The sequence below is a fragment of the Echinops telfairi genome, unplaced genomic scaffold (assembly GCF_000313985.2).
Source record: "Echinops telfairi isolate 266 unplaced genomic scaffold, ASM31398v2 ScPeMD7_2291;HRSCAF=2852, whole genome shotgun sequence".
Classification (NCBI taxonomy): Eukaryota; Metazoa; Chordata; class Mammalia; order Afrosoricida; family Tenrecidae; genus Echinops; species Echinops telfairi.
Window position 1 is genome coordinate 42,494,221 of NW_022106189.1, and position 19,109 is coordinate 42,513,329.

Consider the following 19,109-nt stretch of genomic DNA (forward strand, 5'->3'; position numbering starts at 1 on the left):
GCTGGAGATGGGGATGATGACCCTGCTCACGGTGAGGGAGGGTAGAAGGGGTCTTGAGAACACCTTGGTCTCCAGCTTATGGGGCTGGTTCTCCTGCTTAGTTTCGGGGAGCACGGGCTTGTGGGAGCTGGCAGGGATCCGCAGGCCCTTGGGTCTTAATTTGGCTCTGTAGTTGTGAATGCCCTGTCTCTGCAGGAGCTGCAGGGTGGCCAGGTAGTGCATGTTGCTAGGTGGGGGTGGGCAGGGCACACTTCGCTCAGACAGCAGTGACCAGGGCAGGTAGCCAGGCTCGGCTTCGGCCAGCAGCGAGGGCCGGCTGTCCTCCGCAGGGAATGGTGGCATGTCCTTGACCTTGAAGTGCTTGGCCAGCTCCATTGGTCTCCTTTCACCCTTCTCGTCCACTGCTTTCAGTCCCCAGGCACAGGCCACACCCGCATCCTTGTCCACACTCGGCACTTCCTCTTCCTGCAGCAAGAGAGTATTCTGACCCTTCTTACCCAGAGCATCCAAGCTGCTTGCCGGGGGCGAAGCCTTCAGCGGGGGCAGAACCAGGAGGGCCTTGGACGTCAAGGACTCTGAGAGGGAGAAGTTCTTCTCCTGGCTCCCACAGACGCGCTCATGGCCCTTGGGATCCTTGCCCTTCACGGTCTCGGGGACGTGCCAGTCTCGAGCACACCAAATGTACTCCTTTATCTGTAGGCTTTTTTTCTCACTGCCATGACAACAGTGGGAAAAGCACGTTTTGCTGGTCTCCCTCAAGGCTGTGCTGCCCTGATCCTTGCCTGACCCTGTGTCAGCCTGAGCCCGGGCCTCCCACTTCCCCTGTCCAGTCTGTGGCCTGGCCTCGGGGCTCCCCTGGGAGATGTTGACGCAGAATAAGCAGCTGCTGGAACCTTCTCCAGGCCTGGACTTCTTCCCTTTCTTCCTTGGCCAGATGCAGGCCATTGGCGAGGTGCTGCCCCAGCCTTGGACCTGCAAGAAATGCAGCCAGTTACCCAGATGTAGTGCTGTGGTGGTGGGGGGGGGTGTACATTCCAACTCATGGTGACCCAACGCAGGGTCCCGAGACTGTGGCAGCCTTGTCCTTCTCCCTCGAGAGTCTGGTGGGTTTGAATCGCCAACTTTGAAGTCAGCAGCCCCACACCCAAAGTACCAGCAGGGGAAGACTGTAGAGCTGGACAGGTGTTTTTTTTCCTTCAGAATGTATCGAACTTTTGTAAATGGTGATTGTTGGTGAGTGCTGCCAAGTCGATTCCAACTCATAGCAACCCTAACAGAACCCAGGAGAACTGCCCTACCCATTCACCCACACACACCTACACACACAGGGTTTCCTATGCTGTAATCTCCATGGGAACAGATTACCGGAGCTTTCTCCATGTTAAGAAGTCTTACATTTCCATTTTGGCTAGTCTCCTTTCTTGTTTTAAATGCAGTCTTTCTCTTCCTCCTTTGGTTGTGTGTGTGTGTGTGTGTGTGTGTGTGTGTGTTTAATTTTTTACTTTACAAATCTTGCTTTAAAAAACACATGCATGCACAGCCAAATCCATTGCTGTCAAGCTGATTCTGACACTCAGCAGCCCAAGAGGACAGAGTAGAACTGCCCCTGCAGGGTTTCTAAGGCTGTCCAGCTTTTCAGAAGCAGACTGCCCCAGCATCGTCCAGCGTCCAGCTGGTGAGTTTGAGCTGCCAATCTTTTGGTTAGCAGCTGAGCACTTTAACCACTGTGACACCAAAATAGGCAAAAACAAATCGGGTACACGGTGACCCTATAGGACAAGGAAGAACTGCCCTGTGGGTTTCTGAGACTCTCTTTATGGGAGTAGAAAGCCTCGTCTTATTTAGACAGACCTGTGGACATAATAACATGCACAAAAAACAAAACAAAGCAAAACCAAGCAACGAAAGAAAACAAAACAACAACAAAACGCCAATGACAAAAAACCCCACAACACAACAACAAAAAAGAAAAGCTTGAAGTTAGTTCAAGGACTGTTTGTTGGCCTTTAGGAGTGTTTTCCGGTTGAGTCCCATGGGGTGTCAAGCTCTGGCCCCAAAGTCTATTTTTGGTATTCCCTGGGGACTTTGTTGCTCTGTTCCCCTTGCTGTTCTGTTCCACGGCCTTAGTGTTTTGCCTCGGTATGGTGGGATCAGATCAGGTGCAATTGCCACACTGTGTCTCCAGTGTTGTCTCCTGTAGGGTTATGGGTCAGTGGGTTAAGTTTCTAGTAAGATATAGGGTTGTAATTTTTCCTGGTCCAGTTACCAATCTCCCTGCATTTGATAAATTCTGACCTGTTCCAGTTTAGCCTTGTCAGAAGTCACTAAACAGGTTCCAAGCCTTGCTCTTGTTGTCAATTTAGGTGTTCTGGTATCAAATTTACTGGTGAGGTAACTGAGGCTCAGAAAGTTGGGGAACAGGTGACAGACATATTTAGGGCAGTGAGACTCTTCATCATGACCCTGTAACTGTGGACACATGACACGAACTAACAGTCCCATGCAACACCAAGAGTAAAGCTATGTAAAGTATGTAGGCTTCCATCAATACTGTGTCTGATACTGGTTTAGTAACCGTCCTAAGTACAGGACAGGCCTGGGCTGTGCATTCGGAAACAGGGCTTGAGGGCAGAAGGGGGCTATCTCCCAACCTGAGGATAGCCAGCCTTCCAAGTAGGGTGAACTGTACAATATCTTTTCACCATCATTCCTGCCCCCTCATTGCACATGGTCAGCTCTCCAAATTCTTCCAGTTCAAAATTCTCCAGTGTTAGGAAGAAACACTTTAATCAGGGCTTGGCAGGGGTGAGACATTCCCGTCCTCCTCACTACACCCCCTGGGGGAGGCACTCAAACCAGACTCAACTGTCATGGAGTCAATGGTGACTCGTAGTGACCTCCTGCGGGTTCCCAGACCGTCACTGTTGACAGGAGTAGAAAACCTAGCCGGCATTAGTACATCTCAAATGTACAGATGGAGAAAGGAAGTAAGGGGATGAGCTCTCCTCCAGGTTAGCTATGGCAAGTGGCAGATTTGAATCTGAGTCCAGCTTTTTATTCCAAGGTGTTTGCTCTTCCCCTAAAGCCTCACTGACGCCTTGGATATTTTGCAAAACACACACACACACACACACATTTTCTTTCACTAGTTGCAAAGAGCAACCTTTCACAGTTGTGATGACCAAATATGGCTTTCAGACATTCCCAAAGGTCACCTGAGAACTGTGGGAGTAGACCAAGATTCTAGAATGGGGTTCTGTGATTGATTCTAAGAACACTTTGAGGGTTCTGAATAGAACCAGTGGTATAGGTGCCTCAGCCCTTTCTCAGCACTGAGGTAAGGAGGCTGGCTTCTGGAGTCCAGGAGACCTGGTGTGGAGCCCTGCTTCAACCACTCACTGGCTATGGTATCTGGCCCATTCTCTCACCTTCTGGGTGCCTCAACTTCTTCCTGAGAACGATGAGGCTACTGATAAAACCTGCCTCACAGGGCTGGTGAGAGGCTGACTGCATCCAGGTATGTGGCACCCTGCCTGCTAACTGCAAAGTGTTCCTTCCACAGGATGTCAGCTATCAGCAGCAGCAGCATCACCTCCATCAATATCGTACCTGTGTTGAGAGTCTCTAGATCGGGCTGGTTCCGTGTTTTTGGACAGTGACTACTTTTGAAAAGAGATTGGCCTCAGAACACAGACGTCGAGCGACTGAACACAAGAGGATAGATACTCACTGCTTCTTCCCACCCAGTTCCGATGACAAACTCCTTGGCCTTTGCATCTTTCTCATGTGTAATGTCACTGATGTTCAGCAGAGAGCAAACATGATTCCTTTCGCTGCTTTTGTCGGGACAGGGAGAGGTCAGCTCTGCTAGCTCTGTGTTTTGCTGCCCATTATTTATTAGATTGGTCTCACTTAGCTGACCGAGATCCATCGCTGTGATTGCTTCTTAACGTTTTTAACATCTTCTGCCTGCAGTGTGAAATGTAGACTGATCTTAGTTTTTGTTTTGTTTTGTTTATCTTAGTTTTTAATAGTGTCTTAAAAAGCTAGGTCCTAACTCAAGTGACATTATCAAGACACAGTCAGGAACACACTGAGAACGAATGTGTAATTTGCCATCCACACCAACTACTGACATGATAAAAAGCCAGGCTATTCCCATGAACAACTGATGGATTTAATTACAGATCCAAGTGGAGAGTGAAGAAGAGGACAGGATGGCTTCAGCACAGATGTGATCCCCAGTGAAGGGATACACAGTGGGGCAGCAGTGTAGGCTGGATGAACCCCACCCTCCCACTCCAAAAATGTCCCCTTGAGTCTGTGGTCACACCTTCCTTGTCCTCCTCCTCTTCTCTCCAACAACCCTTGGTTTCTGTTTTGGAAATCCTTGAACTGATGGAGCATGTGGCCTAGGCCAAGTCATTAAGTGCACTCACCATCCTATACCCACATCTAGCCCATGTGCCTACTCCAGAAAACTCAAATTCACCCATCAAATCGATTCCCACTCAGAGGAACCTATAAGGCAGGACAGAAATGCCCCTGTGGGTTTTTGAGATTGTAACTCTTTATGGGAGTAGGATGCCTGGTCTTTCTGCCAGTGCCCACTCTCCCTCCCTGCCCCCCAAATAAGTACCGGTTCACCAAATAGGAAAATAACGAGTATTGGTGGGGACATGAAGAAGTTGGAGTCCTTTTACCCAGCCACTTTGGAAAATAGCTTGGCAGTTCTTCAAAATGTCAAACATTAAATGAACAGACCACCCTGCAGTTCCATTTGTCGCTACCTTCCCCTGAAGGGCTGAAAATCTAAGTGTGCACCACAGTTTATGGCAAAGGTTCACAAGCCACGTTAGTCACAAGAGCCAAAATATGAGGGGGGTCAGATGATGGGCCCTGATGAATGCATGAACAAAGTGTGGGCGCTGTATGCAGTGGAATCATATTCAGCCATAAAAAGGAATGGAGTGCTGATACATACGACAGTATGGATGGATGGATCTTAAAAACTATAAGAAGAAGCCAGTGACAAGAGGCCATATACTGATAGGAAATGTTTTGAGACAGAGCTGCTTTAAGTCATGTCTGGGCTGCCAAGGGCCATCTGTGGGAAGTGGCCTGTGATTGAGGCTGAACATGCAAAAGGTCAAACCACTCTTCCATTAAAAGGATGGAATTATACTACCTGCACACAGACAGGGGCTCTTCCTGGGGATCCCTCAGTTGGGGAGGTTAAGTCTCATGCCCAAGCAGTGATGCCAAGGGTCCAGCTTTAGTGCTGACAGGCAACCAGTGCCTTCTGGGGAAATCCTTTGCTTGTGCGGAGCCCAAGACCACTAGCTACTGGGGACACAGGCCTTGCTTTCTCCCACTCGAGCACGAAGCCCTGCCCGGAACCCAGTTTTCACTTTGGGCTGGGGTACAGATCGGCACACTTCTTATAACCACCCGGTTTCACGACCACCCCAGCTGAACCCAGCACTGTGTTGGTAATAAAGGAAGTCCCATTTACCTACGGAAGGCTCAAATAGCTTCAGACACCAAAGAAAATGAATAAAATCTGCAAGGAAGAAAATGACATTACAAATGACTAAAAGCGACTGTGGTTCAGTGGGACCATTCTTGACTTCAGTGCAGGCGCTCCCAGTTCCAGTCCCAGCCAATGCACAGGCGCTACCCACCTGTCACGGGGGCGTGCTGGTTGCTGTGATGCCGGACAGATTTCAGCAGAGCTCCTAGATGAAAGCAGACTTGGAAGAAGTCCACTTCCCAGAGTCAACCGATGAAAACCCTATGGTTCCCAAGAGCCCCATCCACGTATAATTAGGAGGCGGCGTGGGGTTGCCATCAACTGGGGCCACCCCCAAGAGGACTCACAACAATAGAACTTCATGTTTTGCCCAGGCCAAGGAAGCCCATGCAGATATTGTGGTCTTGTGAATTATGAATGTCTGTGTCCCACAGAGCCTAACGGGCTTACACCACACACACAGCTCAGAAGCAAAGCCACTGATGAGGATAAACGTCAACCTGAAGTTTTTGTAGCAAAGAAACAGGTACTGTTTTAGGAGGGATTCAGTATCATCATGATGTTCAGATCAATAAGTCGTTCTGAGTCAGCGTCGACTCCATGACAGTGGGGTTTTACTCACTTAATGTGGGACCACGGGAAGCAATATTACCTTCCTATGAATAAAAATGACAAGCCAGCTCGGAGTCAGTAACAGCAGTCTTACTCAGCAAGTGGTCGGAATCCGCACTCCAGCTCTCTAGGTGCTCTTGGGCCACTGGTGTTCTTCAAGCTGGATGACTAGAATAGAACGCTGGTGTTCTTTCCTAATGAGACAAAACGTTCTGTTAAAAATTAACAGGATAGGCTATCGTTTGTCTTCCTAGAGCCACGCCTTGAACTGTTACCCCACTGCTCATCTGTCGGTTTGGCATCACGTGGTGGATTGCCTGCTGCGGTGACACTGGAAGTTGTGCCACCAGCGTTTCAAAAACTAGTATGGCCCGGAGGGCAGTTTTCATCGGAGCTTTCAGACTAAGACTACGAAGAAGAAATAGGCTGAGCACTGCTGAAAAATGTTGCCACTGGACTCCTTCTGACTAGCAGGGGAACACTGTCAGGTATCATGCTGGAGATCAGCCCCTTAGGTTAGAAGGCACCTTAAATACAACTCAGGAAGAGCTGCCTCTCCAAAGCAGAGTCTACCTTAACGGTGGGAATAAAGCAAAGCTTTCAGGACCTTCGTTGACTGATGGGGCATGACTCAAAATGAGAAGGAACCTCTGCAAGCATCCATTAAGAACCTAAATGTAAAAAAATAAGAAGAATCTAAATGTACAAAGTCTAAATCTAGAAAAATGGGCTATCATCCAAAGTTAAATGGGACCCATCAAGATGGGTATCATAGGCAGAGTGAAGGGAAATGGCCTGGTGGTGACCAATCACATGATTTCCTATGCTGGGCTGACAAATTCAAGAGGAATGGTCTCACAATTGCCATCAAAAAGAACATCTCAAGATGTCTTGACGTATAATGCTATCTGTGATAGGGTAATATCTATATAACTACAAGGAATCCTAGTTAATAAACTTATTCAACCACTAAAGCTGTAATCAATATCCTAGGCATTAGTGAGCTGAAATGGATGGGTATTAGCCATTTTGAATTTTAAAAATCATATGATGTATTATGCGGGGTATAACACAAATTTTAAAAATCATATGATGTATTATGTGGAATCACAATCAAGAGGAATGGTGTTGCATTCTTTGTCAAAAAGGACCCTGCAAAATCAAGCACTGATGTACCATGCTGTCTGTGATAAGATTATAACTATCTGACTTCAAGGAGATCCAGTCACCACATTTATTATTCAAATTTGTACACCAACCACACAAGCTACTGAAGAAGAACTTGAAGAATTCTTCCAACAACTTCAGTAAGAAATTGATCAAGCATGCATTCCAAATGCATTGATAATTACTGGTAATTGGAATGCAAAAGTTGGAAATAACAAGGAAGGAACAATAGTTGGGAAATATGAACTTGGTGATAGATACGAAGCTAGCACTCACATGGTAGAAATTTTGATAGACCAATGGCCTGTACATAGCAGATTCCTTTTTTCAACAATACAAAAGATGAGTTATATACATGGGCTTCTCCAGATCGGATACAGAGATCCAATGGTTTCTATCTCTGGGAAGGCATGATGGACACACTCGGTATCAGCAGCTAAAACCAGGCCAGGGGCTGATTACTGAACCGATCATCAACTGCTCATATGTAAGTTCAGGTAAAGCTGAAGAAAATTAAAACAAGTCCAACAGAGTCGAAACATGACTTGGTGTCTATCCCACCCGAATTTTGAGAACAGAACTGACGATGTAAGATATGAAAATAATAATCTATAACTTATCAAGGGTTTGTGAGAGAGGGTGGGTGGGGGAAGAAATGGGGAGCTGATATCAGGGGCCCAAGTGGGAAGAGAATGCTTTGAAAACGATGATAGCGGCATATGTACAAATGTGCTTGACATACTGGATGAATGCATAGATTGTGATGAGATGTAAAAGCCCCCAATAAAAGGGAAAAAAAGAACAGAACTGAGGCACTGAACACTAGTGACAGTGATTTGTGGGAGGACAGTAAAACCACTGTTCATGAAGAAAGCAAAAAGTCATTTAAAAAACAGGAAAGAAAGAAAAGATCAAAGTGGATGTCAGAAGAAACTCTGAAACTTGCTCTTAATCCCAGAGCAGCTAAAGCCAATGGAAAAAAGGATGGAGTCAAAGAACTGAATAGAAATTTTCAAAGGGGAGCTTGAGAAGACAGAGTAAAATATGACAATAAAATGTGAAAAGATCTAGAATTAGACAACAAAAAAGGATATCTTAAACTAAAAGAAGTCAAGAAAAAATTTAGGCCTCAAGTTGCAATATTGAAAGTTTCTATGGGAAAGATGTTGATTCTATGGGCAAAATATTGAACAATGCAGGAAGCATTAAAGAAGAGAACGCACAGTCACTGTACCAAAAAACTGCTCAACATTCAGCCATTTCAGGAGGCAGCATATGAGCAAGAAGAATCAATGCTCCTTAAGGAAGACGTTCAAGCTGCACTAAAAGCATTAGTCAAATCAAGGCTCCAGGAATTGATGGGATACCAAGTGCAAGGTTGCCACAAGCTGATGAAGCACTGGAAGCCCTTACTCGTCTATGCCAGGAAATTTGGGAGACAGCTACTTGGACAACTGACTGGAAGAGAACCAAATGTGTTCCCATTCCAAGAAAGGTGACCCAATGCTCAAACTGCAAAACAATGTCATTGAGAGCACATACAAGGAAAATGTTGCTGAAAATCATCCATCAATGGTTGCAGCAGTACATTGCCAGAGCCACCAGGGATTCAGGCCAGATTCAGAAGAGGACGGGGAACAAGGAATATCATTGCTGATGACAGATGGATCTTGGCTCAAGCAGAGAATACCAGAAAGATGTTTGCTTGTGTTTTATTGACCATGCCAAAGCATTAGATGATGTGGACCATAATAAACCATGAGTGACTTTGAGAAGAATGGGAATTCCAGAACACTTCATTGTGCTCATGCAGAACTTGTACACGATTCAAGAGGCAGTTGTGTGAACAGAGCATGAGAATACTGCATGCTTTAAAAACATGTTTTAAAAACAGTGTGCGTCAGGGTTGTAAAAGCTCACCACACTTGTTCAATCTGTATGCTCAGCAAGTTATCAGAGAAGCCAGAGTACACGAAGACGAATGTAGGATCAGGATTGGGGAGGGCTTATTAACAACCTGCAGTAACGCAGATGACACAACCTTGCTTTCTGAAAGGGAGGAAGACTTGACGCACTTGTGGATCCAGATCAAGGACTGTAGCCTTCAGTATGGATTATGACTCAATGTAAAGAAGACCAGAATCCTCACAACTGGGCCAACATGATACACGGAGAAAAGGTTGAAGTTGCCAAGGGTTTTCTCTTGTTTGAATCCATAATCAATGCTCAAGAAACAGCAGACCACAGATGAAAAGGCGCATTGCATTCAGTAAGTCTGTTGCATTAGATCTCTTTAGTGCACTGAAAAGCAAGGATTACTTTGAGGACTAAGGTGTGCCCAACCCAAGCCATGGCATTTTCCACTGCCTCATAAGCATGTCAAAGTTGGACATCGAATAAGGATGACTGAGGAAGAATTGATGCGTTTGAACTGTGGTGCTGGAGATGAATACTGAAAGTACCATGGACTGCTAAAAGGAAAAACCCATCTGTCTTGGAAGAGGTGCGGCCAGAGTGCTCCTTCGAGGTAAAGATGGCAAGACCGTCACATACTTTGGACACATTATCAGGACAGACTAGTCCCTGGAAAAAGGACATCGTGCAAAGACATTCGACTATGGATTATAACCAACTATGGATAACGTTGAGAAGAATGCACATTCCAGAACACTTCACTGTGCCTCAAGTTCAAACAGAAAAAGCGACAAATGAGTGATTTATTCTTAATAAATCATTTTTATTGGGGGCTCTTATAACAATCCATACATCAATTGTATCAGGCACATTTGCACATAATGTTGCCATCATCGTTTTAAAAACATTTTCTTTCTACTTGAGCCCTTGGTATCAGCTCCTTTTATCCCTCCCTCCCCCTTCCGCCAATCCTCTTGACCCCTTGATAAATTATAAATTATTATTTTTATATCTTGCACCATTGATCATTGTGAATAGTTCCCCCTTTCTCTCCCCTCCCCCGGCATCCCCCTACCCTCATGGTATCGCTACTCCCATTATTGTTCTTGAGTATTGAGTGTTTTAAAATCAGGAGCGGTGTGTGTCAGGGCTGTATCCTTTCACTATACTTAATCTGTATATGGAGCAAATAATCGAGAAGCTAGGCTACATGAAATAGAACCTGGCATCTGGTTTTATGGAAGGCTTATTAACAATCTTCGAGATGCAGATGGCACAACTTTGCTTGCTAAAAGCAAGGACTTCAAGTAATTGCTGAAGAAAATGAGACTGTAGAGAGCAAATGTTTTGAGAATGATGAGGGCAATGAATGTACAAATGTGCCTTACACAATTGATGTATGTATGGATTGTGATAAGAGTTGTATGAGCCCCTAATAAAATGATTAAAAAAGAAAAGAAAATGAGACTGTAGCCTTCCGTATAGATTGTAACTATGTAAAGAAAATCTTCACAACTGGTCCAAGACATAGCATCAAGATGAACGAAGGAGAGGAGAGACTGAAGTTATCAAAAATGTTATCTTGCCTGGATTCACATTCAGTACTCATAGAAGCGCCAGTCAAGAAATCAAACAAGGTATTGCATTAAGCAAATTTGCTGCATAAGACCTCTTTTAAGTGTTCAGGAGCAAGGATGTAATTTTGAGGACTATGGTGTATCTGATACAAGTCATTGTATTTTCAATCACCTCATAAGCATGCATTGTGAAAGTTAGACAATGAATAAGGAAGATAGGAGAACCGATGCACTTGAATTATGGTGTGGGCAAAGAATACTGAAAGTATCATGGACTTCCAGAAGAACAAACATCTGTCTTAGAACAAGTAGAGCCAGAATGATCCTTAGAAGAAAGATGGCAGGACTTCTCCTCATATACTTTGGGCGTGTTATCAGGAGAGACCAGTTTCTGGAGAGGGCCATAAGGCTTGGTAATGTAGATGGGCCATGAAAATGAAGCAGTGTTACACTAGTGCAGTAATTGCCACATCGGACTCACACATGACAACAGTTGTGAGGATGGCATGTGATAGAGCAGTGTGACTTTGGATTTGAGCTAGCTGCATGCAAGATTACCTACCAATCCTGGGAGTTGTCAGCAACCTGTCATATGACATGTTAACCGTGGATTAATTCCTCTCTGAAGCCACAAGGATGTTTGTCTTCCTGCCAATCTCGGGTTTATCAGCCTCCACCTAACATATACCCACATCCTGGGCTCACCAACCCGCAGCCAGACATCTGCCTACACTCTTGGAACCTGCCCAGACTTGGCCTTCCCTGCTCTATAACTGTGTGGAAGACTTTGCTGATATAAGCTTGTAAATACATATGTGTATTTACATACACACACGTATATGTGTCACTTCTTTGGCTTCACAAGAGAACAAAGTCTAAAATAGCATTTCCTTCTGCTGCATATATGGTAAGGTAGTTACAAAAATCACTGTCAACTTGAGGATATTATGAATGAAGAGGTGGAGCCTAGCCTATCAATCAGGTCATAGCCAATGATGCTTCTGTATGGGATTGGCCTTCTCATGGGGGTTCTAGGAACTTCTTCTTTTTCTCCCTAGAGGAGGGCCATACTCTCTCTCTGCTTCACATTGCTGTTGACAAACCACATGGAGCTATGCTAATGGCAGCCAGCGCCCTGGAGATGCTTCCACTGCCACTGGACTCAGGACTTTGCACCCACAAGGCCTGGGATCTTCCTGCATTCAGCATCACTGCATGTGCTGTATGAGTCTGAAGAGGAATCAAACATATGGACTTGATCTGGACTGAGCTAGGATGTTTTCTTAATATATAACTACTCTTTGATATAAAGCTCTTTCCTATACATATATGAGTATCCCTGGATTTGTTTCTCTAGTCTACCCAGACTAACACATAGGGTTTCTAGGAGTTGAAACAGGCTCAAAAGCACCTACCTACCAGCAACAAGAAAGTGGTACTGCCCATTCTTGTTTCTAGTGCATGTCCTCAGCTAACAAACAGAACTGTATTCACACGGAGATCACCTACAACAGTGGAAATGCTATCTCTTAAAGATCTTATACCATGTTACTTTTAAGTGAGCCTGTGGAATCTGCACTCAATACTCATATTTTTAAACAATAAAATTATACCTGATGGACAGTTTAATGTGTGTTACTAAGCAGAAACTTTCCTAATCCTCTTGATTTCAGTGAGCTTTGCATCCTGATTCAGTATGAGAATTACAGATACAAAGTATGCCTCAGAGTCCACACTAATGCTTTCCAGGAAAATCACATCCAGAAGACACCAAGATCATAGTGCAAAGACTGCCATGGGAAAGGTATCTGCAGACATAACTTGAAAATTGGATTCGGAGAACAAAGCAAGAAAGTAGAGATGTAGGCCAGAAGGTATTAAACAAACTCTACTGCATACGCTATTGAAGGGATAAGAACCAAAATGTACAAAGAAGACAATGTTGACTAAGCCCCCGGGCCCCAGAGCACATGCTTAAATTAAGCCAGGATAAAGCCCCCAGTAAGCCAGTCTCCTCCATCAGGCTCCTGAAACTTTCAGGAAGAAGGGCTGTGGTGGGACTGATGGGGAGCAGCCGTACTGGTAGGCCTCTTGAGAGCAACATTCATTCAACACAGCAGACTGGTTTGCCACTCTGAGCTGGGCATAGCTGTGTGTTTTCTACTCGCATCAAAATGCCAAGGGTGGCAGATTTGGTGGCTTGGCAATGTGTTCTTGACCCTTGCTGAAGAATGCAATTACTGAGCCTTTTTTCATTGTGCCCCACCACACACCCAAAAAAATATCAAGAAAGATACTTGGAAATGAACTAAAGAAGTTGGTTAAAAGCCTGATAACCCACCAAGGCGAAAGTCAACACGTGAAAACTGGGCAAGTAATAAACGTTGAATAAGGAAGAACCAACAAGAGTGGATGCACTTGAATTGTGGTGCTGGCGACACACATGAAGAGTACCAGGGACTGCCCTAAGAACACATTTGTCTGGGAGGAAACACAGTCAAAACGGTCCTTGGCATCGAGGATGGTGAGACGCCATCTCACATGCTTTGGACACGTTATCAGGAGAGACCAGTGCCTGGTCAAGGTTGAGCTGGATGGACATAGTGGCTGCAACCACAGCTCAAAAACAGCAACGATGGGGAGGATGGGACAGACCGGCAGTGCTTTGTTCTGTTGTACATAAGGTTACTATGAGCTTACTCCGTGGCACCTAAGAACAACACAACAGCATCATTTAAAGGCAGGAACAGAAAAGAAGTGACCAGCTCCCAAACTGTAAAATATCTCTACAGTGAAACCTAAGGCACTATGGCTTCCTTCAAAATAATCCTTCTATGGAGTAGATGGGGAGTGAAGGAATGATGTAATAAAAGTGGCCATGAACTGTGTTTGCTATCGATGGGCACGAAGACATTTAGGCTCATTGTACTTCTCTCTGCTTTTATGGAAGTGGGAAAGTTTCCAGAATAAAAAGTATTTTTTTACAGAAGTAATTATGTAATGAGAGTTTCAAGAAATGGGACAAAGGAAAATGGCAGAGGCAAATATAACCATCTAGATTGACTTTGAGCAAATATATCGAGAGAACAGATAACATGGCTTATATCACGCTTAAGTTGGAGTAAAGATCTCCAACAGGCAGACTGAAAAGAACACTGTACAAAAAAAGGTCTACAAAGTCAAGTGAGAGTGTATGGAGCTGATTCAGACACAGCCATAAATAAACACTGTCCCATTACTCTTAAGTCAAAGTGCACAACGCCTTCCCAGTGGGTTTACTTAGATGTCCAAGAAAGGCGTGGAAACTCAGGAAACAGAGAGAACGGACATTACTGTTGGGCCCCTGGACACTACATTATGATTCATGGAGTTGGCTAATGAACTGAGCAGTCCAGAGGCTACCAAATGCCTCTTTGTTACCCATCTGGCTGGTGAAGTCCATGCTGCTTTAACACCCAACCAATCTGCAGCTCGCAGAACGGGCAGTGTCTTATGCCCAGACATGAACAAAGATTTTCATTAAGCCTCCAGTGATCAACTGCAGAGCAACCAATTGCAGTATCACAACTGGGTAAAATCCACACAGTTTCTGTTACTACTCTTATGAATGTGCTACATACAATTCACATTTATAAGTAACCCAGCCAGGAAGGGAACCAGGGTCTCGGGCCAACCTAAATGAGGGAGGAAATGGATTCTTCACCCGGACCCTTGAGATAAGGAGGAGGCTTGATTTCAGTCTAATGAGATCTGAGGCCAAAGACATGTCATGCTGGGCTGGACTACTGACCTTACAACTGTAAGCTAACAATGGATTTTGTTTGATAATAATTCAGGTTTTGGCCAAATCCTCTCAAAAATGGAGAGCTCATAACTTTACAATCACTTTTAAAAATCCCATTGGGAGTGCAACCGAGCAACAAGGGGAGCAAAGCAACAAAGTCCCTGACGAATTCTGAAAATAGACTTTGGACTGGTTGGGGGGGTGAGGGTGGCGGGTGTAGGGCTTGGCACTGCATCAGACCCAATCGGAATACATTCATAAGGGTCATCAGACAGACCTGGAACTATTCATAGGCTATTTTTCTCTTTTCTTTTTTTTCCATATATATTTGTTTAAGATTGGCAGGATAAACAATCCTGAGGAGAAAACAACGGACCAACAGCTCCAGGGAGACAGGGGAGAGGGGGGAGGTGGGGGAAAGGGAGGGAGAGTGCCAACAAGCCCAGGAACAAGGGAACAACAAGAGATCTAAAATCAATGGAAAAGAGGGTGTAGAACAACGTCTAGTGGGGTTTGATCAAATGTAATGTAGACAAGAAGAATTACTGAGAGCCAAATGAAGGTCAACCAGAATAATGGGACAGGAGGAAAGTGAAAGGAAATAGAGGAAAGAACAAGGAGGCAAAAGACCTTCATAGAGATATAAATATAGGTCTGTACATATGCAAATATATTAATATATAATGATAGGGCGGATATAGGTCTATGTACATATATTTTTATGTTAAGTATCAAGGTAGCAGATGGACACTGGGCCTCTACTCAAATCCTCCCTCAATGCAAGAAAACTTTGTTCTAATAACCTGGCATTCTGTGATGCTCACCTTCCCGACATGATCGCTGAAGACAAAATGGGTGTATAAGCTAATGTGGTGAAGAAAGCTGATGGTGCCCAGCTATTACAAGATATAGTGTCTGAGGTCTTAAAGGATGGAAGTTAAATGAGTGGCCATCTAGCAGGAAAGCAGCAATGCCCACATGGGAAGAAGCACACCAATCTGTGTGCTTATGAGGTGTCCATGGGATCAGGTATCAGCCATCAGAAGATCCAAAACCCATTTAGATGTGAATAAGAGGGGTCAGAGTGGAGACCCAAGCCCATCTGCAGACAATTGGACATCCCCTCACAGAAGGGTCACAATGAAGAGACAAGCCAACCAGGGTACAATATAGCACTGATGAAACACACATTCCTCTAGCTCTTTAATGCTCCCTATCCACTATCATGACCCTAATTCTATCTTACAAATCTGGCTAGAACAGAGCATATACACTGGTACATATAAGAGCTTTCGACACATAGAATTCAGGACAGATCAACCCCTCAAGACCAATAATGAGAGTAGCAATACCATGAGGGTAGAGGGAAGGTGGGGGGAGAAAGGGAGAACTGATAGACATGATCGAAATACACACCCCCACCACCATCACCAGGGGAATGAATAACAGAAATGTGGGTGAAGGGAGACAGCGGAGGGTGTAAAACGTGAACATTAAAATACTTTATAAATTATCAAGGGTGGGAGGGGGAGGAGGGGGAGGGGAAAAAGAGGCACTGATACCAAGGGCTCAAGTAGAAAGGACATGTTTTGAAAATGATGATGGCAACATATGTAGAAATGTTCTTGATACACATGGATTGTTGTGAGAGCTGCAAGAACCCCAATAAAATTTATTAAAATTTAAAAAATTAAAATCCCATTGGCACCTGGAAGAATTATAATGTTCTCAGATAAAGACATGTGCAAGCCTGCAAGTGTTGCTTTCCAGGTGTAATGTTATTTCCCAAAGCAACATATGATAGACCTGAAACTATCTGAAGACAGCTGTCATCTCTCCAGACGAGAATCCCAAATTCTTTATCATCTTAACGCACGAATCCTTCCTTGTCAGAGTCTCTCTGAAAATGTCCTTGGAACCAACAGTGTCCACCAACAGATTCGAAGGTTAAAAAAAAAGGATGGGGCATTAATTTGCCATAAAAAGGAATGAAGTGCTGAGGCATACTAGGATGAGTGAACTTTGAAAACATGATGCTGCGTGAACTAAATCAGACACAAATGGACAAAAGGTTTATTATCCCACGTAGAAGAAAGATCCAGAATAGGAAAATGCAGAGAGAGGAAATGTTAGTGGCAGGTACAATGTACTGGAGAAAGACAGGATGCAGAGTTATTGCCACAGACTCACCTGGCTACATGATCAGATCACAAATGCCTTACCCTAGATTCCAACAACTAGTTAACGCATTCCTCATCCACTAAGGAAGGAGCCCTGGTGGTCTAAGCCATCAGCTGCTAACCACGACATTGGCAGTTCAAACCCACCAGCAGCTCCATGGGAGAAAGATGAGGCTTTTTGCTCCTTTAAATATTTACAGCTTCAGAAATCCTAGGGAGCCTTCTTCTCAGCCCTACCAGGTCTCTACAAGTCGAATGGACTCCAAGACGGTGTGTCATCTACCAAGAGTGGAGGAATGTTGATGCCCAAGAAGAGGTGAAAGGCTCAGGGTCTTCAAGTCAAAAAGCAGACTCTCATCCACAAAACTCCTTTCGGCTTTATCCCAGTTCCTTGCTCGCTCTGCACTGTACCCCCATACGTCCCTCCCATTTTGAGAGAAGCTTCAGGCTCAGAGGAATCTTGCCTCTATTGCAAGGATTTCAGCCAGAGGAGGATGGTCTCTGGAACCCTCACTTGGAATTTGGAATGGGAGTTCCTGTCCCTCCCCAACCGCATGTGTTGAATAAAATGCATAAATAAAGAGGCATGCTGTTAGCCATGGTGGAAGCGAAGTGGTTTAACTAAGCTTCAAATCGACTTGAAGACTGGCCGGAGTATCCTCCCTAGAGTTAACATAGTTGCTACGGGAACGCTTCCCAGGAACGCCTACCAAAATCAGTTTGGAGCACACCTCGGCAGGGGTAGAATCTCTGCCTCAAGGTTAAGCGCATGCACCATCAACTTGCACAACTGGCTCGTATCCTCACTAGATAGCGTTCTTTGTGCCCTAGGCTTACTTGCACTCAGTTCACCGTGGCCGTCATTAAATATTCATAAAATGATTCCCAATTCTGCGGTTTTACCAGTACACCCCCTCACCACACAATCCAACTCCACTCCTAGCTCAACTCACATTCATTAAGTGCTCGATACTGGGAATAAAACTATATATAGACACCTGTTTTCTCAGCTTTCACACTTTACAGTTTACACAAATTCCACCTGTTTCCCAAAGCCCCGCCCTGCTCACCTAGTCCCTCCCCCTTCCCACAGGCTCCGCCCTTTCTCCCACCATTATCTTCCGTGCTTCCTCAGGCCATTTTGACTTAACCTACCTATCCACCAAGAAGCCTTCCTGGCTTTCTGTAATTATCCTTCCTCCGGCCACACTTGGCGCCTAAATCAAGCTCCTCCACTTTCTCCATTGGCCCCGCCCAGAGCTCCGCCTCCAACGGCTCCTCCCACTGCCCCGCCCACTCCAATTCCCGCCCTGGGCCTTGCTACCTCTCCCGGGTTTTCCCATTCGTTCTCGGGCGGCCGCTTCGTTTTGCTTCTGCCGCCTCTCGCTACTGCTCGTGGGGGCCCGGGCTGTGCCCCAGGGCGGGGGAGCGGCCGGAGCCGCGGCCGTTTACACCCTCATGTAGCACCGGGCAGGGTAGAAGGCTCAGGGCAGGTAGTCCCGGCCGGCCAGCGTGGAACGCACTCCGCGAGTAGCGGGGCCGTCGCCCTGGGTTACGGGCGCGTTAGGGGTGGGGCCGCAGTCGGGGCCGCTACGGAAGTGACGTCAGGGCCTGCCTCGCGCAACAAAACTGCCGCTTAGAAGCGCGCCCGGGCGCTGGGTGGGAGGAGGGGGGGGGGGGGGCCCGGTGCTCCCGGCAGGCTTTGCGCGTCGCGCGCTTTCCGCTTGGCGTGTGGAGAGACCGCGGCACCGGCGGCCAGCGCCTGAGGAAAGCCGGCCGGCACACTAGGAGGTACGCGTTGCGAGGTCCGGCGCTCATGCCGGCCGGGGACGCAGACGGAGCGGACAGTGGCTGCTGCCTGGGCCGGGCTTGAGAAAGCGGAGGCTTTCTTTCGAAGGCCCGGCCCAGCGGCCACTGCGGGGGCTTCTCGGCCGCGGTGCCCTGGACGTACCGGGCTGGGCATTGCTGTTGTGGGGGCTGCCGACCCACCAGCACCCAGTGTGACAACCAGAAATGCGTTCACACCTTGTGGGCAGTGCCCCGGCGGGCGGCCGGAACAGCCACCTGAATCACCAGGGCCGAGTAGATTCCGCGTTGGGCAGCAGTTAGGCCCCGCAGCGGTTCCCGGGGAGAAGGGCGAGGCAGTCTGTCTGGTAAGGAACCCCTAGGGAGCCCCTCTGCTCTGCCTCGGAGGGTCCCTGAGAGTCTAAATCGACGGTCGCCATGGCAGTGGGCCTCAGCGCCATACTCGGCTTCCCCAGGCCAGCAACTTCACAATCGGGTTGATTCACTACTCACCACTCCCTACTGTGCTGGTCGTAGCGGCCAGCGCTTCACTCAAC

General features: G+C 46.2%; 1 protein-coding gene across 1 annotated transcript in view; it reads right to left on the bottom strand.

Annotated features, from left to right (window-relative positions):
- Window positions 1–18,141, bottom strand: part of CUNH16orf46 (chromosome unknown C16orf46 homolog) — a 20,753-nt gene extending 2,612 nt beyond the window's left edge. Inside the window, exons 1-4 of the mRNA XM_004704778.2 lie at window positions 18,092–18,141; window positions 5,516–6,339; window positions 3,731–3,969; window positions 3–972 (exon numbers count right to left, since the gene is read on the bottom strand). Coding sequence (XP_004704835.1) covers window positions 3–972; window positions 3,731–3,931 — 1,171 coding nt within the window. The 5' untranslated portion in view covers window positions 3,932–3,969; window positions 5,516–6,339; window positions 18,092–18,141. The remainder of the gene's footprint in view (window positions 1–2; window positions 973–3,730; window positions 3,970–5,515; window positions 6,340–18,091) is intronic.
- Between the last annotated feature and the right edge of the window lie 968 nt (window positions 18,142–19,109).